This window comes from Drosophila eugracilis, unplaced genomic scaffold, assembly GCF_018153835.1.
Source record: "Drosophila eugracilis isolate 14026-0451.02 unplaced genomic scaffold, ASM1815383v1 contig_1197, whole genome shotgun sequence".
Classification (NCBI taxonomy): domain Eukaryota; kingdom Metazoa; phylum Arthropoda; class Insecta; order Diptera; family Drosophilidae; genus Drosophila; species Drosophila eugracilis.
The window spans coordinates 1,280,440-1,304,730 of NW_024571981.1; the positions used below are offsets into that span (position 1 = coordinate 1,280,440).

At 38.7% G+C, this 24,291-nt stretch overlaps 2 protein-coding genes across 2 annotated transcripts; both read right to left on the minus strand.

The window, feature by feature from the left end:
• Positions 1-237: 237 nt before the first annotated feature.
• Positions 238-13,199, minus strand: LOC108115465 (homeotic protein caudal). Its single transcript, XM_017226919.2, has 2 exons — positions 12,040-13,199; positions 238-1,427 (listed from the first exon to the last, which is right to left on the minus strand). The coding sequence occupies exons 1-2, from the start codon at positions 12,815-12,817 to the stop codon at positions 946-948; spliced, it is 1,260 nt and encodes a 419-aa protein (XP_017082408.1). The 5' UTR covers positions 12,818-13,199; the 3' UTR covers positions 238-945.
• Positions 13,200-16,796: 3,597 nt separating this feature from the next.
• LOC108115460 (protein diaphanous) lies at positions 16,797-24,176 on the minus strand. Its single transcript, XM_017226911.2, has 5 exons — positions 24,142-24,176; positions 23,764-24,080; positions 18,900-20,849; positions 18,315-18,845; positions 16,797-18,228 (listed from the first exon to the last, which is right to left on the minus strand). The coding sequence occupies exons 1-5, from the start codon at positions 24,159-24,161 to the stop codon at positions 17,756-17,758; spliced, it is 3,291 nt and encodes a 1,096-aa protein (XP_017082400.1). The 5' UTR covers positions 24,162-24,176; the 3' UTR covers positions 16,797-17,755.
• Positions 24,177-24,291: the final 115 nt, after the last annotated feature.

The following is a 24,291-nucleotide window of genomic DNA, read 5'->3' on the forward strand; positions in this document are numbered from 1 at the left end:
AGCGGGCAAAGAGAAGAGGCGATAAATTGATTGACGTTTGCCTTTGTTGTTGGTTTTGGTAGGTGGAGCGTAGCTGTGAACATTAACCCCTGTTAAACTCAGTGAGAAATTAAAAATTCCATTTATTTTTTGTATTTTTATTGTTTATATTTTATTTAAATAGCTAAGCACATACATATACACACATACATTCACATTGTATAAATTAATTACCGCCAAAAATTGAACTAAGTAAAATTGTGGTTGTATACGTTAAAATTATTTATTTAAATGGTAATTTTGCTTTTGTGCTCGAAAAATGCAATACATTTTACATTTAGTACAGCTAGATTAAATTACGGCTAATTGTTATTACGATATATAAAAGTAATAAACGTTAAAACTCTCTTTTTTTATATGGATATTTACATCGGGCTGAATTATCAAGTTGCGTTTTAAAATTAATTGCTTGTACTAAAATTATGTTAAGTTGCTGCGAAGAATTGTTTATAAAGTTTATGCTGGGACGGCTGGTTTGAATTGTTTTTGTTTTTCATGGGCAACTTAAAAACTACAACTTACAAAGCTAAACATTTACTTTAAATTACATACGTTGAACAAAAAACAAACATAATACAAGAATATTGGTACTTGTTTATCTAAGAGGACATTGACGTGTGTTAAAACCAGGAATATACAATCACAAAAATTAACAACGTGCAATATTCAAGGTGCCAACGGCCGCCAAGTCCTCCTCCATTTTATTGGGTGCTTATTTTCTGGTTGATTTGGTCGAAACAGTCTGACTGCGCGACCTAAGGGTTAAGCCAAGTCCATTGCGAGAGCTGGTGCACTATAGGATCCATCGCATCCTTCGCCCCTTTCGCTCCCACCCAGCAGCGAATGCTGCTGCGGCTCCATGTAACTGTTATTATCGCTGTTGTTCGTATAACAGGAATGATCGTGTCACATCGAGAGTGTTCCCACTGCCGCCGCAGCGGACATTTGTGCACTGTGCTGCTGCTGCAGCTGATGTGAATGTGCCGCCGCTGCCGCCAAAGAGTGACTATGGGCAGCCAGGTGGGGATGGAGACGCATTGCTGGTATATTCATCGCCGCCATCGGATTCATCGAATGGGCCAGCGAATGTGGCAAGTGCAGACCCGGCTCCAGTTTCGCTTTAGCATCCAAAAGTTGACTGTAATCCGCATGCTGCACTCCCACTCCCATCACATTCGGATCGCTGCCCTTTTTGTTCTGTTTCCGCTCCTTGGCTCGGCGGTTCTGGAACCAGATCTTAACCTGACGCTCCGACAATGCTAGCGTCTGGGCCAACTCGCTCTTGCGCCGGATGGTGATGTAACGGGATGTGCAGTACTCCTTCTCCAATTCCAGGCGCTGGAAGTCGGTGTAAACCACTCGGTACTTGTCCTTGGTGCGGGTTTTTCCTATAAAATAAATGATAAAAAGGTATAAATCTATTAGTTAAGTTGAAAAAATATTAAGAAATTAAACTAAACCATGCGATAACGCTATAGTTATTATCATTATCAGCAAGCATAATGCATTCCACAAACATTAATGATTTAAAATATAAATAATTCAATTAAGTAGTATAAATTTTTCCAAACTTTATATGTGCAAAAAGTGAAGATCTACAAAGATCATGTGAAAATTTTTGTCGTCAGAGAGCCTTGACTGTTGACCAAGTTTGCAAGTTGCCAAGTTGCCTCATTCTCGGTTTAAGTGTCAACCGAATGGAGTGACTGGCGTCAGGTGGACAAACATGTTCCTCTGCCTCAGCTCATCTCGTTATAATAGATGACAATATTTAAATTATGATAGCCATAGAAGGCTGTCACAAGCTGTATAACAAGATTGGTGGAGCCCAACCACACGTCGAAGCGGTAAACATGAAAAAACAATTCCCTGACACAGGGTGTAACAATTCTACGTAGAATCCCATAGAAGAATCACTGAATATGGCGCTGAGCTGCGCAATTAGTCAATCAAAATTCAAATAAATGACAGAAACACCACAAACACTGGGAATACAACAAGAAAAATAGAGCCAGAAAACGTAGGAGAACTCATCTCCTAAAGGCATGAAAAAGGCCACGGGATCGTGGCACAGTCTGCCTACGTGATAAACACACCCACACCAAAGATACTTTTTTTTTAAGTAAACAGCATTTCGGCTTGGGGATTTTGCTCTAATTTTTTATGTACTATGATACCGTACGTAGTGTTCTCACAATTAAAATTGAGCAAATAGGCAAACAAACAAATATTTTCACAGATGATAAAGTTCAACGGTAACAGCAGAGATATAGATAGAGAGAAGGGCGAGGAGAGAGCAGAGTGCAAAGAGTGTAGGTGTTAAAGACCTAAAGATGCCCTACGATAAATGATATATGACCATAATAATATGTTATAACAATCAAAGTATTAGTTTATAATCTGGCGATTTGTGAATTTCTTAGATTAAAACTATTACTTCTAGTAAGTCTAGAAAAACGGAACTCTGATTTCCATAAACCCCTTAAACCGTTACTTCAGACCACCTTATCTCTCTCACTCTTCTATTTATTCTTTACACTTTATTTAGACGTGAATTTATTGCCGTCGCTCTTTTGCCTTAAGTTTGCTTAGTCTAATGTGTGGCAATCGTATAAAGAAGAACTCAGTCCAAGAATAATGTTAAGACCCTCATAATCTAGTTTCTCTTTTCCTTTTTTTTTTGCTCAACACTATAAATCTAAAATTTTCAGTCTACCTTGCCATTTTTAGTACTTCTTGTTGGGAAAATCTTCTGCGCGCGTGTTCTTGGGGCCTCCAATCTACTGATAAAGAGGGCTTGGCTCCCAAGAACAAGCCAACAACAGAAAAATAACTTGTTTAGACAGACTTGACGGATTTGAGGAAGTGCTCAAATAAGAAATAAAACTAAATTAAAACAACAATATTATCAGCTTTGAGGATTTACTGAGTAAATTGTAGAAAAAATAAAACATATTTTCGGATGATTTCGCAATGTGAGGTAAAGTATGAGTAAGATTGGGTCTATTTTGAAAGTGGTAGGTGGATGATGATATGTAAAAGATTAGCTGATTAGGATCAAGAGCTACTAAAATGGGTGACTCTTTTTAAATCTGAAAGTTAGAAAAAACCATCAAAATCATAAAGTTTGTTTTAATTTATTTCAATTCCCGACTTCGTGTTTATTTAATATTAAAAAGTAAAACTTTCATTCCAACAAACCATTTCAATCCATTTCTCTAACCTAACGACCTTATTTTCCAGTAACTCAGCTGCGAAAACTGCAGAGCAACCTCCAAGAGGCTGTCTTATCTCTATCTAAGACCCACAAACACACACCACACACCACACACCACCTCATGGGCTGCTTTATCTGGTTACCACTTGGAGGTTCCAATTTCTCACACCTGAAAACAAAAAGCGGAGCACAAACAAGAGAAAATCCGCACGGAATTAGGGACTGACTGGAACTGGAGCACAGCACACGCTTTGGAGGGCGATGGAGGGAGGGGGGATGGTGGATTTGTGGGTGGTTCACAAGTGCCTGGCACCGCTGACCTTCACGGCCATAATCTAATAAATCGTACACGTATTATAAGCACAACTATAAAGTCACTCTATCCAGCCGTACTGAGTGTTTTATTGTTAGTAATAAACGAGGCAGCGAGACAAACGCCATGAATGTGGATCAACTTGATCCTAATGCTAATGCTCCATTGTCTGAACCACTAAGATCTCCGTACTTAGATCTCCGCTTTCCTCTTGCCCAGCAGAAGATAAGATTGTGAATGAATGGCAAAAAAAAAAGCAGAGCGTCATTTTGGCAAATAATTGTACATGAAAATCTGTCTGATATATATACTTTGGGGATATTATGCGTTATAAATATCTGTTATATATAATTCCCGGCTTCAGCGTACGTATTTTTATTAGCAATTAAACAAAAATTGTGCGTCAAGGTGTGACATTTTTTTATGACTTTGTCACTGGGCCCCCAGTGCCATCGCGTCATGATGTTGAACGCTCCGTAATTTATATCGAATGGGGGTTCGTTCTTAACTCGATATATGGAGTACTCCTTCCATATACACTCCACTACCTAATTGAAAGTTTGATTTTGAACTGGCGTTTGGCCTTATGTGTTTGCTTTAGAATATCTCCAACCCCCTTCTCTCCGACAACACATGTAATGATAGATTAGTTATAGTTGGCTTTAGGAGCCGTCGGCAAAGTTCTAAAAGGCATAGACCATCCATGTACGCACCTCCTAATCCCAGTTGAGGTCTGTATCAATATCGATGGAGTTACAAATTGTAGAGTTTCAAGCCCACGGGGGTAAAAAATCGTTCAGATAAGCTTTAATGGTTGTTCTTCACTCATCGAGTGTCCACTATATGTATGAGGAGGTAGAGGAGGTGTTTATGGGCTGATTGGTTTCTATAGCTTCTCTAGTGATCGTTACTGAAGAAGGAAGCACTGTGCGAAAAAGTTCATAAAATATATGAAATATTTCCCATACAAAAGAGAGTACATGCATATCATATAAAACTACCAACCATCAGTTCTTGTGATTTATTGTTATATAACAAGTAAGATCTCTCAGTGTATAGCATAACTCCTAACTACACATCAGCAATCCTCCACCGCCCAGTCAATAGGCCTATGGGATGTTCTACATCACAACTTCAAATGCCGACAAAGAAAAACTATTTAAACATGGAAAACCGATTCTATAATAACAAATACAACAGAAATAGAGCAAGAGTAAAGATCATTTGGGCCATAAATTATATCAGGTTGAGGTCTGTCTGTAGTCTAGTCTGGTGTTTTCCCTATTAGAACAGCTGTTGATTGCTGGGCAATTATGTGGTCCGCACCCTGGGGAAAAATCAGTGGCCAAGGACAAGGGCAGTTACAGTTGGGTAACTGATGTTACTCTTGCGGTTAGTTACGGTCACTGGTGGTGGTTCCGAGGACATCTTTCTCGCCACCACCCCCCGCTGGGCGTTAATTTGTCACTGAGCACATCACACCCCTCCTCCCCTGTGACATCTTCCTTTTCGGCTGGCTGTCGTCTCTTGGCCAAAAACCTATTGGGAGACATTTATTACCTGACTTCCATAAGTTAGCTCTGCTCGAATTTAAACGTTTTTGTGGTTGAAGATTAAAGCGAAAGTTCTGTTTGTGGGGAAGAAGGAAGTCCTCGAAAGCCAACGGCAAGAGCAATTTCATCAATGGCCCTCCAGAGATTTGGACCAACAAAACCTCAACACTTGACTTGTGGTGTGCTCCTCCACCTCCTCCTCCTCTTTGGGTTTCCACCCAACTTAAAGTCTTTGGCAAAATATTTGTTGTTTTTGTTTTTTTTTTTGCTCTGGTTTTGTTTTTGGCATTTTCCTTTCCTGTTTTCCAGCATCATAAATGTGTGGAAAATGGGAGGGCGTCTTCATATATATATATATATCTGTTTGTCTCTCACCACCCAAGCGACAATATAACAATAACATTTATTTGGCATTTTGCTGCTGTTTTAGCTGCTCTTATATCGTAAATATTAGCTCAAATTACATCATAAAATCATTTGATTCGATTTGACGTTTATTTCTCCTTTTTCTTCTTCCTTTTTCTGGGTTAGAGCCTACTATATAACGGTATCCGGTCCTTTGGGGTAAGGTTTAGGTTGTTAAAGGGGTTTCGGAAAGATATTTTCTGTTTTCTTTTTGGGAATTGTAAATTAAACTGCCTGTTTTGCAAAGGGAGTTGTTTTGTTATATTTATGATATCATATAATGGTAGAGGAAGTTTCTTTTATGGGAAATATTATAGTAATGAAGGAAAACTCTTCATAAACTACAAGAAAATCTGAATAAACGTATAGAAACAGAATGTTTTCTTAAGAAAAATAATGAAACAAGAACCTAAACATCACAAATAGTAGCTTAACAGTCTTTTCCAATCTTCTTAATAGAAATTCAAACAAAACTCAAACCATTTTAACCTTATTCGAGATTATATAATTTAGTAAATTGCTTGAAATTATAGCCAAGAAATACCAGTTGGCTCATAGACCGGCTCATAAATATTCACACACATAAATTAAAGCTGGAAAAGCAAAGGGAAATTCAAAATGGCCACCAGCAACATGAAACATGCGACATGCAAAGAATTTATATGGCAGGCAAACATATGCAAATGTAAGTTCTTCTCCGAGTTGCCCCCTCAATGGAGACCACTCCCAGAAATATACATATATATAACCTCCTGTTCTTCTGATCACCCTGGCACGCAGCCTTATAAAAGCCAGGAGTTGGGGCAACAGAAATACAAGGCGGAATGGAAATAATAATATTATCAGATCGCGTGCAACAAACGAATGCCGCTCGTACGTGCTCAGATATATATGTATATATGCCACATATATATGCGGCACGCAACCTTATGGCACGCCAATGGCAGCGATGGCTCTACACAGAGGAGGTTTTTACCTCCAACTTTAATTCCAAGTCTGACTCAGAGAGCTCTTTTTATTTATGGCTTAAACAGGCTAAAAAAAAGAGGTAGAGCAAGCGAGATGGAAGTGGCGAGGAAAGAGAGGCTAATACAGCCAGAAAAAATGGCAGCCATCTACCCCTGCTTATGGCCTGAATGAGACGCCATTAAAGCCATAAATACCCCAAGTCAGGCAATAGAAAAAATGCAGGGGAAAAATACAGAAAAAAGGCAGCTAAAAGAAGAAGAGGTATATTTTTCTTTAGGCCACAAAAAATTATTTTCAAATGTACGTTAATTATTTGCCACGACGATGACGACGTCGACGACGCATGCAATAAAATGTATGGCTATATGATGAGGAGTAGGGGAGACGGTAGAAGGGGCATCTTTATGATATATCCCCCCTCGCCCCCTTCAAATAATTGCATGCATCAAAAGGAAAAACACAAAAATCGCATTAGAGAAACACAACATCAACAGAAAAAAAAAGGAAAGTTAACTATAATTTTTTTTTTGTAGTTATAAGTGGAAAGAAAATGGATATCCATGGAATGGATATGCCTCCTACCGCTTGAGTCCAACAAGTCACTCAGATCCTCTAAGTTGGGCGAGCTGCACAGATCTGTGATTCCATGGGGGATTTTACAAGAATTATATATAAGATTAGGTTGCTATTAGTTAGTTTAAAGATTATTAAAAAGTTGTTGGAGAATTTAATATCATTTTACAAAGAAAGTTTAAAGTTACTAGCTAAGTTTAGAGGAAGAAAACAGCCATCCCAGACTTTGTATATTACTAGATCCTCTTCTCCATTCTTAATACTTTAAAGTAATAACCATAAATTTACCATTAGAAATGTTCAAACATCTCCCTTTAACCATCTAAAATCTCTACCCAATTGACCACAAAGAAAACTAAACTATAAACCTAACTAAACCCCACTAAGAACTCCCATAATTGAAAGCAAATTTGCGCTTCATAAAACTATTAAACAAAATAATATGCAATAAATTCTTACGACTAGAGCCGAGGAAGCAAACTATAAATTTTCTAGGGACTACTCCTCCTCCTCCCCCAACCACCTACAGATTTTCACCCTTATCTCAGTGGGTTAGCCCAGGCAAACGGCTAGGGTCAGTGTGCAACAATATTTGTTTAAACTCTGAGGTGAAACTAAGCAAATGTTGCAGGCGCGCAAACAGAAATCCGGGAAATATATATGCATATATGTATACCACTCCGTCGTCATTCTAGGCAATAGTAATCCTCAAGCTCATCAAGCGTATAATCATCCTAATCAAAGTCGGGCATAAAAATCACAAATATAGCAATCATATATATTCTCATTCATTCGCCCGTTCGTCGTTCATTCATGGTTATGGGTCATTTATACGATGGCAGGGGCATTTAATTTAGTTTTTTATAATTATTGCTACTTTATTGTATTGTTAAGCGATTAAGCGCTGGCCACCGGGCCCCATATATGTATGGGGTACGAGGAGTATATTATGGGGAATTGCAAATCTTTCTTTCCGTTTGCTACCGTATCGTAAATGTTGTCACCTCATAAAAAGAATCGCCAAACAACTCGAAATGAAATCAGAGTTACCTTTGGCTAGCCACTAACATTCCTCCCATTTCAATCAGTCAGTCAATCATTCAATCGTTGTGCTTGACTTAGGCCTGTGGGACACGGAGCAGGTGTCATCCACGACCATCATAATTTAGCCCGTTCGAAAGTTGATTGACAATTGGATTTCGCTGTCGCTGCTTGGCCAAGTTGTCCACCCCAAAAATAAAAAGGCTTTCGACCTGTTTCCCCCCGATATAGACCACATATATATATCGTAGTATACTAATATAGCTCGACCTGGCAGCACTTCTCGTCCATTATGATATTATGGTTTATGGCTGAACAGGAAACGTAAGCTATAATTTACAATTTCTGGTGTCTGCTTTTCCTCTTTGGTGTTTACTTTCATTGATAAAATAACTTGAGGCAGGACTGGGTAAAAGATAGTTTAAAAGTGAAGGGGGAAAAGTTATTTGATTTCAATTATAAAAATATTAAGGTGGAAAATGATTGTTAAGGAACTAATAAGCTACCTAGAAAACAGATCATCTTAAGGCTCTTCATTACAAGACCTTTCTAAGCAACTTCTATCTTATGATAGCTAATATCCAAATCTTTCATTTCATATATTATTAAAACCAGCTCTTCCTACTTCAATCGACAACTTCCCTGACACATTTCCTTACCCCCATTTTGAGCAGTTACCATTTTAATTTATCACTTTATTGAGTAAGCTTTTCGTAACCCCAATTTAAGCTCACCAAAACCCTAGCGCCTCCAATATAAACTCAATACACCTCGAATGGTATATCAAAATAAATCGAGACCTACAAATATATATATAGATAGATATATATATATACAAAGCCTATAGAGAGACATGACTGTATGTCTAGGGCTTTGGAACAAGACTAAAATTTCTGGTTATTACCAATATCAGAGCCAATACAAATAGCACAGGAAAAACCCAAACATGATTTTGTGTATTCCTGTATTTGGTTAACTAAGCCCAAGGTAAATGACACAATGGTAACAAGTCCGTGACAAATAGAGAGCGAGTTCTATGCTAATCCCATGATGTCAATCAACCAAGCCAAACGCACACTCCATATTGATCAGAGTCCGAACCAAAATTCGACTTCATTTTTGACACATCCCCTCTCGAAGGAGGGGTAGAAACTTTGGGTGGAAGGGTAAATGTCATCGGCAAACATTGATAGTGTGTGTGATAAGGAAAAACGAACCATAGTTTGACTGCAGTTAGTGGCCATTTTTAATGGCTTATCTTGGTGGTTGGTTGGGTAGTACCTAACACCCAACACCCAGCCCCATATACCAGCCCCAAAATCAGACCACAAATGTATCCTCTATCCATGGCATTTGATTTGAAATACTACAACTTTTTCAGATGCATCGGAAAAATATCTCTCTTTCTCTTTTCCTTTGTTTTCCCTTTCACTTTTCCAATTATTTATGTGACTAGATATAAATTTTGTGTGCATATTGACACATTAAATCTCAATGTGTCAGGTGGCATTAGGTTTTTATGTCCCAACACGGGCAATGCTGAAAATCTACAGACAATCCCACTAAGAACTCCTTGGCCTGGTAGATAATTATATTTATTTATTTCCTCTGAGAAAATTATAACGATAATAAATTATGGCCAGCAAATAATGCAATTAAAGGTTTTTATAGTTAAAAGTTGGCATTTTTTTTAGATTTTTAAAGGGGAAAAGTATAGAAAGAGATGGATTTATCAGAAAAAGTTACTTTAATATTTCCAAATACCAAGACTGGAATTTCTTGCCGTTTAATAATGATTGCATAGATTTGATCGTAAATGTCGCTATTTAGTTTTTATTGGAAGTAATACTAATTTTTATTGGTTTATGGCCCTATATTGTTTTAATCAATATGCCCGTCGCAAACGCAACGCGGAATCGCTTATCAACAATGCTTTTGACGTTTTAGATAACACCAAAAAAACGAACTCTTTTTTTTTTTTTTGTGGCCACGTTTCCATATCACTTTGGTACATTATTGAAGCAACAAAAAATAGAACTAGTAATAGAGGTTTGAAGGAGGGTGGGAAAGCAGGACTTATTGACAGGGCGGGCGTTTATTTGATTTCCCCCCAAAGCTAATCTAATCGCAAAACCTGCCAGAACCACCAGCCATTGAAACAAAAGTACAAGGCATCTATCTGGATCCACCGCCGTTTTATTGCCACACCCCAAAAGCGTTGAAATGGGGCCCCCTCTCTTTCTGTGTCGTTCCCTGCCTTGCCACACATGCCCCCCACTCTACCACAAAATGATGGAAATTTAACATTTTATAATTCCATTAAAAATCACGAAATGTTAGTCATCGCATTAATAAAGTTGGGAGGTACACTTGGTTCCTTATAGCAGTTTGTTTGGTTTTTAAATTATATAATTATTAGTTTTGTAAACTATAAAGTCCTGATTTTTAACTACAAACAAAACAAAAATCCACAAAAATAAAGCATTTTTTTGGAAAATGAAATAATGATCTCTCTTTACCCTTCAATTAACCTTTTATAACAACAAAAAGTTAACATTAAAATCGTGAAGGGGTTCAAGGGGTAAGAAGGGGTTATCTTTCGAATAATAAATATGGCAAACTTAAGCTGCCTTGTCGGCTTGACCAGTTGGATTAAGCGACGACGACGACAACGACAACAGCAACGGGCGACGGCCATAAACGTTAATTGCATACCAACAGATTTTATGGGCTTAATGGATATCGCCGATATTGTCGATATCGTCGCTTCGCCGTCTTCTCTTTCTTTTTTCTTCCCTCATTTTTCTTGACATGCGCCCCGGGGTCATAAATCGTGAGCAAATGTGTGAGTGTTTATTCCCTTCTTATGTTTGTGATCGCTGCATTGACATTTGCATTGCTTTTGCTTGTTTTTTTCTCTTTTTCTCAAAAGGTGTGGGCGGAAGGTAAACAAAATAATCGCAATTTGCATGAACTAAAGGCGAAAAGTGCATATAAAGGGGGTTAACTTTGATCTTAAGTCTAAGATATTATCTTATTTTATAATCAGAATTTATAGAACCAAAAACATTCAAAAAACGTATAAATTTAACAAATCAAATATCAAACTACTCCCAACCTTTGAAAACCTCCAATTAGACACTCCACCACAATGCTAATTACTGTGAGATCGAGTCTTAACCCCTGAACTTCTTACACACTTTCATGCCTTCATTCATTTCTCTTTCAAGTCATCTACTTTGTTTAGTTTTTCCATTAAATATTGAAAGGTTTACCAAAAAGTTGATCAAACCATTTGGATACTTTTATAGTTAAATTGATTTACGATACAAAATTAGTCAATAGAATCCATCGAGACAGAGTCAAACAAACACAAACACGCATACAACCCAGGGCATGCCCATAAATCAAGGCGTCGGAATCGGGGGATCTCTCTCTCTTTCTCTCGAGGTACCCCAACTGAATATATCATAAAACTGGAGCTTGAACAGAATTTGATTTTTATGAGCTAATTGGCAATCGGACTTGGAACCGCGGCAGGTAAACGATTTCTTATAAAGTCCCATATACACGATGGCGGTATAGGGAGGGGCAAAGCGCGAACAGCACGAGCTTGAGCTTCAGTTTGGAAAGACAATGCATTGCACTGTTGCGTAGGAATACGAAATCTTCGAAATTCCAAATATGACGAGGCGGATGCGGGAGAAACCCATATGCCAGGGAAGGAGGTAAGGAAGGTCACTCCAAAATTCAACTATACTTGATTGGAGTGACTAAGAAGTTGGGAAATGGTTCAAAGTTTCAGTTAAAAACCTTTCTTTTATACTTTTTTTTTAACTTTAACATTTAACATTTTAACCAGGAAATGGTTAAAAAATACGATTTAATACAAAAATAATATTCCTAGAATTTAAAAAAAAATAACTCACCTGGCTGCGGTTGCGCTGGATAGGCGGGCTTCTTCATCCACTCATAGTATTGTGGCTTCGATGGCGACGTCCTGTTGTTGTTGTTGTTCACCGAATTATTATTGTTGTTGTTATGGGTAGATGGACTATTATTGTTGTTGCCAGCGACGGCACTCAGATGGTGGGCCAAATGATGATGCGGCGACGAAGCAGAAGTTGGAGCTCCGGGACTTGAGATCTCCGAACCAGAAACTGTAATCGGTGGCGATGGCAGACCTTCGGCAATATGTTGCTGATGATTGGGTGCCGTGGAACCGGGACCACCTTCAGTGGCGCCACCACCACCACCACCTACACCTCCGCCAATGCTGCTGTTGGTCTCGTTAAGTTGGGGGGCACCTGGAGCACCGCCGCCACTACTGCTGCTACCGGAACTGGCCGAACTGCTCGAGGCATGGGTATGGTGATGATGATGCTGCTGCATCAGTTGGTGCGCCGATGTCGGCACATTCTGGGCAAAGTTATCCGCGGTACTTGAGGCTGGTGAATGCCAATCTCCGGCACTGGCCGCCGCCGCCGAATGGAACATGTGATGAGAGTTATAGTACATCTGATGGGCAGCGGCCGCATGATGGGCGGCATGCGATGAGTCCACATCGCCCAGATACTGATGGTTTGGCGGCGTGTGATGGTAGTTAGTGGTCCAGTTCCAGGGTGGACCCGCAGCCGAGGTATAGGCCAAATTAGCAGCACTATGCTTTTGCGTGTAGGGCAGTGTATTGTAGTAGTGCGAAACCATTTTTGAGGTTAAATAAGATAAGCTTTCTTGTAACTATAATCCTTCTTCGTAATCTTTTGTCCGATTTAAAATCCCTCTATAAAGCTTTTGTCTTCTCCACTTGCTAGCCAATATTTTATTGATTGCACATTTTCTGAAGTTTTGGCTAAAGTTATATTTTGCTTTGTCAATTTTTACAGTTATCACTAAGCTGGTGATGTGTGTTTCAGCGGAACAATCACACACAAATGAGATATCGATAATAATTCGAATCACTATTTTGTTATTGGAATCACTCACTCACGAGATGGGATATTTTTTTGATTAGCTGTTTGGGATATTTTACTGTTTTTTGAATATTATTCCGTTGTGTGGCGACGTCAACTCAGTACGCAAGTCGAACACGTACTGAAACGTAAAGCAAAACTCGACTGATAAAAAACCCAAAGCAACAGAAAATCAGATAAAACAGGCAGAGAGGCTCAAACAAAAACAACCACAAACGGGAAACGTACACTGGTCGTCTCCTTCTGACACACACAAAATGCCATTAGGTGCGACTTTTTAACCCTCATTTCCGTTGCACATTCAAAATACAAGATGGCTTGTGTGTCTAAATTGCTATCTCTTTCTGGGTTATATTCTGTTTCTTTCTTACGGCTTTGCGATGGCTGGTGGCAAGTAGGTAGCCACGCCCCTTTAAGCCAGGTAAGCAATTTGTTGTAATTTCTTGGCCAAGACAAAACCCCTTTTCCTTTATGGCCCGCTTTCGATTTGTACGTACTTTAATTACAATTGCCGTTGGCTAATTAAGTAATTGCACAGATGCGTGTGTGTTATGCAATTAGTGGCTGTAAAATTATGTTTCCACGGTCGTAACTGTGGATATATATCTCTAATCTGGAGAACAATCAATGTTTTACCCTCCAGATTTTATTCTCCATATAAATAAACCACACATTTGATGTTGTTAGAGCTCCATTGTCCAAAGATATTTGTTATTTGCCAAGCAATTGTCGTTTATATGGGCGCCTAGCTATAGCCATAGCACTTTAGTTATACATAGCTGTAAAGCTAAAGCCATAATTGTCATGTAAGCACTGGTATTAAATCGACAGGAATACAACGAAAGCGGAAGAAGTCTGGCATTGATAAGGCGCTACGTGTAATACACATTTATTATGCAATATTTAAAGGTAGTTACAATAATGAAACAAAGTGTATACAAAACTTGAAAGTATCGATAAGGTTTTAGCTATTTTTAAGCCAAACCTTGTTGGCATTTAAATGTTTAAAATAAAATTTAACAAATTTAAATGGTAGCATTTTAGTTTTGAATATACCTTTCATTATCTACTTGTATATATCAAAGTTGTTTATGTGAAGATACTTTTACTTTATATGCTGGTAACTGAAATTTTCCACAAAGTTTATATAATAAAAAAAACTTCTTACAAAGTTACAAATAATTCGGAAAATGTTATAAATAGTTTAATTTAACAATAAACTCTTTTATAAGAAGTGTTTTCTAACATAAAACCTTTAAATTTATCAACGTATTTATAGCAATAATAAATTTAAATAATTTTATAATTTATAGCTGACACACTTTTTATGATAAATTTGCAAATGTCCCAAATACTTATATTATTGCCAATATAACGAATCAAAATGATTCAAATTGCGGCACTAAAGAGGCATAATAAACGTATAATAGTAACTATTTATAAGAAATTACTTAATAAACTTAAAAATCTATAAAATAATCAGCTTTCCGGGGTTTTGATATACAATTTACTGTAATTATATTTCTTTATTTTCGTTTCCTATATTATAAACTATCCTTATTTTATGTGATCTGAAAAGATCATAACATACTACCATTGCATAACTCCGTAAAATTAAAATTAACAAACTCCAAGGTTTGATACTCTTGACCAATTTATAATTCCTCTACAACCTCTTCATCGCCATTCTTATTACTTTTTCTTCGAAAAACTAAACACCCTCACTAATCCCAATTGTAATCCCAAACAAGACGCGCTTAGCTCGCGCCGATTGAGTAATCCCTAAGACTTCCAGAAACCCTGCAGAGTTCCTTAAAAAAATAAATTCATTGATAGCCGCGATGATCGTCGGCAGAGTGATCATAAAACATAAAATGTCGCGTCAAATAATTAGAAATGAATGCAGCTGACACAATGGAAGAGGACCAAGATCCCTGGGCCCAGGACTCCGAGAACGGTAACAGAAGCATCCGAGAAGCAGTTGGCCTCGCGAGGAAGGTACTTAAAACTCACTTATTAACGCTGAACTACCAGAAACTGGTTCGGGATCGTGTCCAAACAAAAAACCCCTTAATGTCCTAAAGACAAAAAGATACATTGTAAAACAATCGAAAGGGCCCGTGGAAAGAAAAGGTGATTTTATGATTACGCGAAGGCGACCTAAAGACCAAAATTCAGGATGCGATGGAAAAATGCGGGGACACCAAACAAGGCTTATAAGGTATATAGGGTGGTGCTGCTTGGTGGGCTGACCTGCCCATCGGTTTGGGCCAATAAAGTTCACACAACAATTAGACAGCCACAGCCCAGATTTTGTTCTTTTTTCCGTCGTTTTTCTTTTTCGCAAACCGTCAACAATTCGGCAGAATTTACTGCGTGGGCTGGGCCCTGGGGAAGGGTACGGTCTATAAGGTTGGGCTCTAACGTTTTATCCCAGGCACACGGGCAAGTCATGTAACAGTCTATCATGTTACCTGGAAGTCATTAGGGGCACACAAAAAGGCTAATCCCTAAGTGATCTATGTAAACATATGGTAACTTCATTCTAGATGAATCACGTGAGATGAATCACGCATCTTTGAGATCTTTGTTGAGACTTTGATTGTGATAGTGATTGTATCACTTTCTGTATAAATAGAGTAATCAAGTTTCTGAAATTTCATAAAAAAACTAAACAAAATTGTACTTTCAAAGCACTTAAACAAAATGCAAAGTTGGTTAAAGGATAAATGTTCCTAAAAATAATGATCATTTTAGGTTCTTTGAGGGTTTATAATCAGCAATCATCCCCTCAAAATTTCAAATTCCACATAACCTTTTTATCAATGAAAGATTTATTCGGATCTGTAAAACACTCTAATGCATCTCTATCTGGGCATCGTAAATTAGAATCTGTCCCTCTATACGACATTAACAACCTGCCAAGATCCCGATGGCATTTATATATGTATTTCCCTTCAATTATGTTAATAAATCCATAAAGAAAGCAAAGCAAGCGCCAGGGCCCATAAAGCAGACTCCAAAATAAAACTCCAGGGGCAATCAGACAATTTAGAGATATGTCCCAGACTAAAACCGATATAATAAGTTATATATATATGGTATATCGTTACCAGACGGATATGAATATGGATGTGGATGTGTCTTTTGTCGTGCGGCATTTGCCGTTTGTCGGTTCGTTTTACGTTTTGGAGAGTTTTATGACGATTATGGCCTCGGGCCAAACCCCACCAAAACCCGCTTCATTCCACGCATAACCCCTTACAGCCGATCCCACGGCAAGTGCATTTTGCGTTGTACGGAGCCACCGCCTCCTCCTTCACCTCTACCACGACCATCACAATCAAACACCTTTATGGGTGCCGCGACATTAGCGATAAAATATCTTTGTTAATAAAACAAATTAAAGTGGAGACGAAAAACAACAGCAACAAAAAGCGGCAAGTCATATTCGTATGGAAAGCCCAAAATTATTTTTGGATTCGCTGCCGAGCCTTTTTGTGAACTTTCCCAAGATTATGGCGAATGTCGATCAGGCGGCTATTATTCACATACTTTGTCAAAGGTTGTTTGCATCATAAACACAACATAGCAAAAATATAATAAAGTCTAGTCTTGTTTCTTAGATATGACTAAAATAATTATAAAGATTAGAAACTAATTACCTTTAAAACTCTAATTCCGACATTAAAAATGTTAAAAAAAGTAATAGATTTATAATTTTGGTAAAAGTTTATTTTCAATATACGATCATTGTCGAAAAAAATAGGTATTAATTAACAATGTTATGTTATAGCATGGATTACATTAAGCTTTTAAAATAAACAAATTTAAAAGAGTTTCGCTTAAAAACAAATTAAATACAAAAGGAATTTCATTTTGATATATATCTCGCCCTAGTGAGTGCCTCGAAAACGAAGTGCACGACAAAATGATCAGAACATGCCGCAGTAAAATAGGAATACAGTGTGTTAAGAACCACAAGATACAGATCATTCGATAATAATAATATTCCGACTCGATTTTTCAGTTCCTTTTATAAGTATTTAGAAAATAAATAGGCCTCAGTTGCCGCTTCTTTCGCAATTTCAGAAGTAAAATCGTATAAAAATATATCTTCTTTTCGTAGGGATTAGCGGAGATGGATTTTTCGATCTCGTACATTGCTAGTTTAAAAGATTAGGAAAATATTTCTAAATGTGAATAATTATGTTAGATTATAAATAGAGTATATAGGCGGTGAATGAAATGATTAAATTTGAACTTAAATCAGCCCACCAATAGATTTAAAAACATTATTACAAGTTATTTTTGGGTCTTCATAATAAAATCCAATTAAGCAAAGTGATAAAAAATCAAAAATACAAATAACTAATACAGAAAATGAAAAATTTATAAAACTATCAAAGACTTTCAAACAGCAATGAATAATAGTCGAAAAATCACCTCTACTATCCCCAAATATTTAGTACTTTGCGGCTATTGAAACAGTTTTCCCTGCTGGCCATCCAAATTCTTTTGTTAAATCTCATCAATCGAGTTGATATGTAAACAAGGCTAAAACACACATGGATTCAAAAAATATGTACTCAGCTAATGATCCTAGGCCCTTAAATCGCTATAGATGTCTATTTATATATGTACAGAGGGGAATTGCTGGTTGGTATCATTTCTACGCGGAGCCTAATACTTCATTGAGGATCATCTCACGGGTCATTAGCTGCCCATTGGTGACCCGCGTACGCGATCGACTCCTACTGAGTTGTGCCCTCCGTTCCGCTCCCGCTGGTCGTTGTCGCCGGGCCTGTCGGTTACGCTGGCCAAAGGCAGAGCCCGTTTGCAGCGCCTCCAAGAGACTGTCCATTACACCTTCCTGCGTCTGTGGCGCATCCATGTCGACCACTGCCTTCTTACGCTGCTGGCGCTCTTGCTGTTCACGGGCAGACTGTTCCCGGGCCTCTTGCAGGCGTCGCTTCTTCTCCAGTTCCTCACGAACTCGTACATTGTCATTGTGCGCCGATTGGAAGGCATCCTTGAAGGTCTTGATGTCTGCAAAGAACTCCTCCATAGTGTATTTGCTGGGATCAAAGGCATAGTACTCGCTGAGGTCCTTGTACAGCTTCTCCATTTGCAGCTGCATTTTGCCTGTAAGAATTACAAAATGTTAGTTAATTTGATTCTTCTGCTAAATGCTAGTTCAGTTTCTTATATTTCCTGAGGATAAATCTTACCCAGAACATCAACTTGCTGTCTGCACTCTTCAGCGAACTTGCCCATCACTTCACTAAACTTGTCATCATCACACTGCGGCACCTTGTTGTTCTGCAGATCAGTTTCCAGATTTTTCACCGCCGAATTCATTTGCCTCATCGCCTTCTGGATGGCATCCATGTTTACCCGCGACGCCTTATTTACATGCGATAGATCGTCGTAGAAGTTCAGGGCATCTGGGAATTTCTTCTCCACCAGATCAGCCAGATAGTGCAGCAGTGTCTGCTTATTATCAGTATCCTTTGTGTTTGACAATTTGGTAAGATAGCTGATCTCAAAGCCAAAGGCAGCCTCGTTCTTAGAGCCCGAGTTCATGTAGTTGCCGAGCAGAAGAATAAGTTCCAGAATCTTGGAGAACTTTTTGCTATTTCGGACCTCTTCGCAAGCTGCTGTTCCTGCCACAATATCGGGTTTGATATCCTGCACCATATCCGCATAAGTAAGCTTGAAGTTTAGATTGTGAAGACGCGGTGAAAGACGTTTGATTTCCCCTGAAAAATAATCAAATTAATATATTTCTGTATCCGAAACTATATTCCACTCACCTATCGTGGCAGCGAACTGTTCAATCGGTGGCAGCGGTTCTCCTTTGGCCTTGATCTCCTGCAGACGCTTAAGCTGCTCTGGCGGCGGCAGGTATTGAATAAGTTGCTGCAGGATGTTGGAGGACAGAATGGCGGTGTCGCAGCGCAGCAAACAGATCTTGATCTGTTCGTATGACAGGTGCTTCAGCGATCCTCCCAACATGATGGCTAAATTCTGGGCAGTCTTCGAGTCCAACACTCGCAGATCGACATTTTTCTTGGTCAGCGTCGTCGGTTTATCCACTGCATCCTTTTGCTCTTTCTTTACGGGCTTAGAGGAGAATTTCACGGACAGCTCGGCGAGGAAATCATCCTGGGCCAACTTATCCTCCTGACACTTAACCCAGAAGGCCTTGTCGGACATTTTGGCTGGGACAATAGCCTTCCAGTTGGCGCGCTTCATGGGATTCTTGACATCCCACTTCTTTTTCGGTTTAAGACCATGAGGAAGAACTGGAACCATAGGACCCATCATCATAGGCGGTGGTGGTGGACCGCCTGGTCGGATCATGCCAGGCATAGGTGGAGGCGGTGGGCCACCCATTCCCGGAGGAGGTGGTGGTGGAGGTGGTCCACCAGCCCGGCCAGGCATTGGAGGTGGCGGAGGAGGGGGTGGTCCACCACCAGCTCTGCCCGGCATGGGTGGCGGTGGTGGAGGCGGTGCTCCTCCTCCGGGCGGTGGTGGTGGCATGGGTATATTAACTTTGGGTAGCTTATTGGGCGACGGAGCCGCCACACCATTAGCCTCCATTAGTTTGACTTTCTCCTCAAGATGAGCCGCCTTCGCCTCCGCTTCCTGCTTGGCACTCTCCAGTTGCTCGATCTTCTTCTCGTACTCCTCCGATCTTTTGGACTCCTTGGCCTTGGCCTTCTCCACAATATCGTCCAACAGCAGGGAGGTGTCTATATTAAAGTTCCTATTCTCAAAGTTAGGATCACAGTAGCCCTTATGGAAGACAATCTGCGAGATACACTCCTCAATAAGTTGATAGTATGCAGGCCGGAAGTAGAAATCATCTCTGATGTACAGCAAATGCTGCAGGATGGACAAGAAGTAGGGCTCGGAAGTGGTGTCAGTCACTAGGTTCTTTAGCACATCGAAACAATCGGTGGCATCATCCATGTTGAAGGTGACGTTATCAAAGCGCTGGACAAACTCCTCGAAATCATCCTCGCGGATCTCGTTAAAGATCTTAAAATGCTGCTGCAGTGCCTCATTATTGCTGGTCTCCACGATCTTAGTAAACTCATCCAGACGATCGTACAAACCCATCCGCATAATCTCACAACGCAGGTGCAGGCGGAAATTCAAATCCGTGGGAGTATTTGTGAGAGTATTGATGAAAATCAAGCTGTGACAGGCCAACTCCCGTTTGGGATCCAGCTGATCTGTGGTAAAAAGAGCATCCACAATGGGTCGAAAGCGTTCGCTGGCCTTAAAAGATGTGGCTGCTATTGTGGTTATGGCTCTGAGGACCTTCTCATAGCCATTACGCTCATAGACAATACAAAATGAGGCCAACAATTTGAGGGCCTCGCACATGGTCTGCGGCTTTCGGGGATCCAGAGATTGCGCCAGCAATAGCACGACACTGTGTTGATCCGGATTGAGAACCACATTCAGACCCCATGTATTGTTCATGATCGCCTTTAGACAGCGTATCGCCTCGAACTCAATCTTCTCATAGCTGGCATCCTTCTTTGACCGGGCCAACAGCTTCTCGATCGTACCAATCCCCGCCACTCCAAATTCCTTGATCCACGAGATCGGATTGCTGGTGAGCGCCACACGCAGAGATTCCACACACTGGTACACCTTGTGCGTGCTGTGCTCCCCATTCTGCAGATACTCCACGTAGTCTATGGGTTTCTCGAACCGGGAATTTGCACTGCGCTCCAGTGAGTTTTTACCTAGAAGATAAATTGGAATGAGTATCGGATTGTATTACAGTGAGGGAATTTACTGAATAAGATTAAAGCTAGTTCATGATGATAACAATAAGATCAAGCTAAGTACATTTAGCTACATCAATGAATGGATTTTCTTGAAGTTTAAGGCTTAACAAAGTGTACATTACATTGCAATCAAACAAAATTGCCTATAAAAATTCAGACCTCACTTAAAACTTCTATAAGCTAGGCTTTAACATTTTATCTTTTAAAGAAACGATTATAAGCTTTAAGAAAAGGTAATAAAATATCAGAAATCATACTTTAACGTCAAATCATACACCTAATTTAAGAGTATAAATTTGTAACTAAAAATTAAAAAGATGATTCACTTCACATTTGGTGCAATTTTTAGATAAAAACATACCAAACCTCAAGGTGTTTCATTTTACAGAAGTAGGTTGGAACCCCACTGGCTACACCTCTGAGTTTAGTCATATCAAAAGTGAATCATACGACCCTATCTTCATTCTACAAAGAACCTTATACTTTCCCACAATAATATATTGGCAGTTTGATAAGAAAACCAGTTAATTAATGAGAGATTAACGCTAATGAGTTGTCAACTAAAGTGACGTATAATCATAGTTAGAAATATGATTATAATATAATAAAACAATTTTGATATGTGATTAGCTAATTTCATGCTAATTGGGTAAAAATCATTGTAAATAAAAAACCTATTCTCGATGCTTTACGTTATTTTATTTAGTAGTATTTACACTGGGAAGCTGTCTAAAAACTTTACCCTAAGACTGAATATTAAGGCTAGTTAAATAGTAATTTCTAACTTTCAACCTTCAAGAGTTACCACCTGTGGAGGCAGCCCACCCCTCTATTTGATTACCTGCACCACTGACATCATTCAAATTGGCCAAAACCCTGCCCACACTTTATTAACGTTTATCCATCAAAACTCAACTACGCTAACTGTTTTATTAATTAACTCAAAACGCCAAACGAAGCGTGTTAATGAACAGCTTTTTGTGCGAGTGTTTCGTTGTTGTTGTTGTTGTTGTCAGCCAGTCCATTGTTTGTGTTTTAAATTTAATTTCGCAACAAGTGGTTGGGGGGGGGGTTCTGCCACAATAAACACGACCCACAAATATTTACTTCGTTTTCTTTTACTTTTTACTCCTAGTTATATCTGCACCTATAAGATACGTTCAAGTTGAGCATCAGAATTTATTTTCAGCTTGATTTTGTCATAATGTGTTTAACGTTTTCGCATATTTGCATTTTATGGTCGTTCCAAAGTGTAAGGAAAATCACTCATAAAGGTTGAGAGAGCAAAAACGAAACTCTCTGTTCTACTGCACTGAAAGTTCAGATGGGCCAATTATTAATTACATTTTTTACATTAAGAAAGAATCATTGTTTCTTATTTCTTAATGAAAGAACAAAACTGAGAATAAATTAAAAATTTATTTACATTTGTATTTACGAATTTATATATTTAATTCGATTTATAATCAAATTATGAAATTTCAAAGATCATTTATATGTAGTTTCATTTTTTTCAGTGTATATTTGCCTTCAACTAGCCTATCCCCCTAGCCTATCTCTCTCCCACTTTCGCTATGCACTTGCTTATACAACAAAAAGAACGAGGCGCGAAATAAAAAAATGATTTTCTCACTGCCACTTGACGTAATTTAAATTGTATAATATGCATGGTAAAGGAAATTTCAATGTCTTTGCATTCTCATTTTTTGCCGTTCGAGTTTTGTCACGCATTCGTCGTATATATTATATACGTACATATGTATATAGCACTTGGTATTACTTGATAAAATGGGGTAGAAGATAGTCCGAGGTTGTGGCGCAATTAACCGTTACAAACGATAAGAGTAACTTTGATTCTACACTTCTCAAGACTGATAATGGACCATCATGGGCCGATGGGCCGTTGGGAAAATAACTGGAGCGAAACGCAAAGAATGAAGCTGAAAGCTGACTTAGCATTGAAATATTCCAAAGATATGTAGAGCTGGCGATGTGCTACAGTGATAATTGCTTTGTAGAGTACAGAGGAGTACTAATACCATAAATAGTTGAATGGAGATATTATAAATAAGCAAACAAATGTTATGATTAATTTTTCTTCAGAAGTTAAGCACCGTTAATAACAAACTGAGCACTTTATCAACTAGTTATCGTATAACATATTTTATAAAGAACTTCACAAATGCAAATGTGTATATAAAAAACGTTGCCCAGTCGAATCAGAAATAACTGTGCTGAATATATCGGTCAAACTTTTTATATAATAATAATTAAAGTCAAAGTACTATCATATAAAATTAATTCTCACACCTGTTTAATAATTCCCAACTCCTTCCCCTTACTAATATTTAAGTCTTAACTCCTTAAGAACGAATTTGTGCACTTCTCAAAAAGATCGTTGACATCACAGCTATCAATGCTAATAATTGTCAACAAATTAAAAAAAAGTCATATCCGTAAAATAACGGTATGTGATATGAAAATAAATAGAAACGAACATGGACGGAAAGCAAATTGGCAACCAAAAAACAAACAAAAACCGTAAATTGGCAGACACACACCGATAAAGTAAAAGCACAGAGATACACGTACCGTTACCTGCTAATCTTATCAGAAATGGAATGCAATATACACCGGGAATACGGCAAAAACAAAGAACGGTAAAGAGTCATCCAACTTGGTTGCACGAAAATCGATTGTCTGGTCTTTTTTATACCCTCGCTAAAGGTGTTGCAATTTTAACAGTCGAGTTGTTAGATTGTAATGTATATGATATTTTTATGAAATTGAACTACCCAATTCATTCTTGTAATATCCGCAAGGGTATAAAAACTTCGACTTCCAAACATTATTTGACATATTCCTTTACCTTTCAGGTGCCACATAATCATTTTCTGACGCTCCTCCTTCGATTTGGCCAGCAGGGGCTCCCTCTTGTCCTTGGGTATATTCATATCCTCTATGATTTCCAGGAATTTGGCATCCAGCTCCGCAACGGTCAGCTGTTGGATATACTGCTCAAAGTCCTCCACGCCCGGCACCACATAGTTATCCGTTGATACTGGTCGTCCGCCATGGGTTAAAGTTCCACTGCTGATTGTTCCACCTTTGGATTTCGAGGGCCTTCCAAAAAGGCTATCCAAGATTCCTCCCCCCGTTGATTTTGATTTCTCGTGACGAGACATTCTGTAAAAAAGGAAATATAATTAAAGATAATTTTCTTTAATTTCAAGAGAGAAAACCTAACCCCAGCTTTTTGAGACGCATTTCGGTGAATAAGTAAACGAAAACTAAACAAAGGCCACTGACAATTTTTGAGACATGCGCAGTTTTGAAAGTTTTTTTGGTGGAAGAACAACTTGCACAGCTGTTATTTGTTTACAATTTATTCGAGAAC

Coding starts and splice junctions, on each gene's coding strand:
- LOC108115460 (XM_017226911.2), bottom strand. CDS start 24,161: ATGCGTCTCAAAAAGCTGGG. Junction 24,081..24,141: donor ATGCGTCTCAAAAAGCTGGG/GTTAGGTTTTCT, acceptor CCTTTTTTACAG/AATGTCTCGTCACGAGAAAT. Junction 18,229..18,314: donor ACAGCAAGTTGATGTTCTGG/GTAAGATTTATC, acceptor TAATTCTTACAG/GCAAAATGCAGCTGCAAATG.
- LOC108115465 (XM_017226919.2), bottom strand. CDS start 12,817: ATGGTTTCGCACTACTACAATACACTGCCCTACACGCAAAAGCATAGT. Junction 1,428..12,039: donor TCCAGCGCAACCGCAGCCAG/GTGAGTTATTTT, acceptor TTTATTTTATAG/GAAAAACCCGCACCAAGGAC.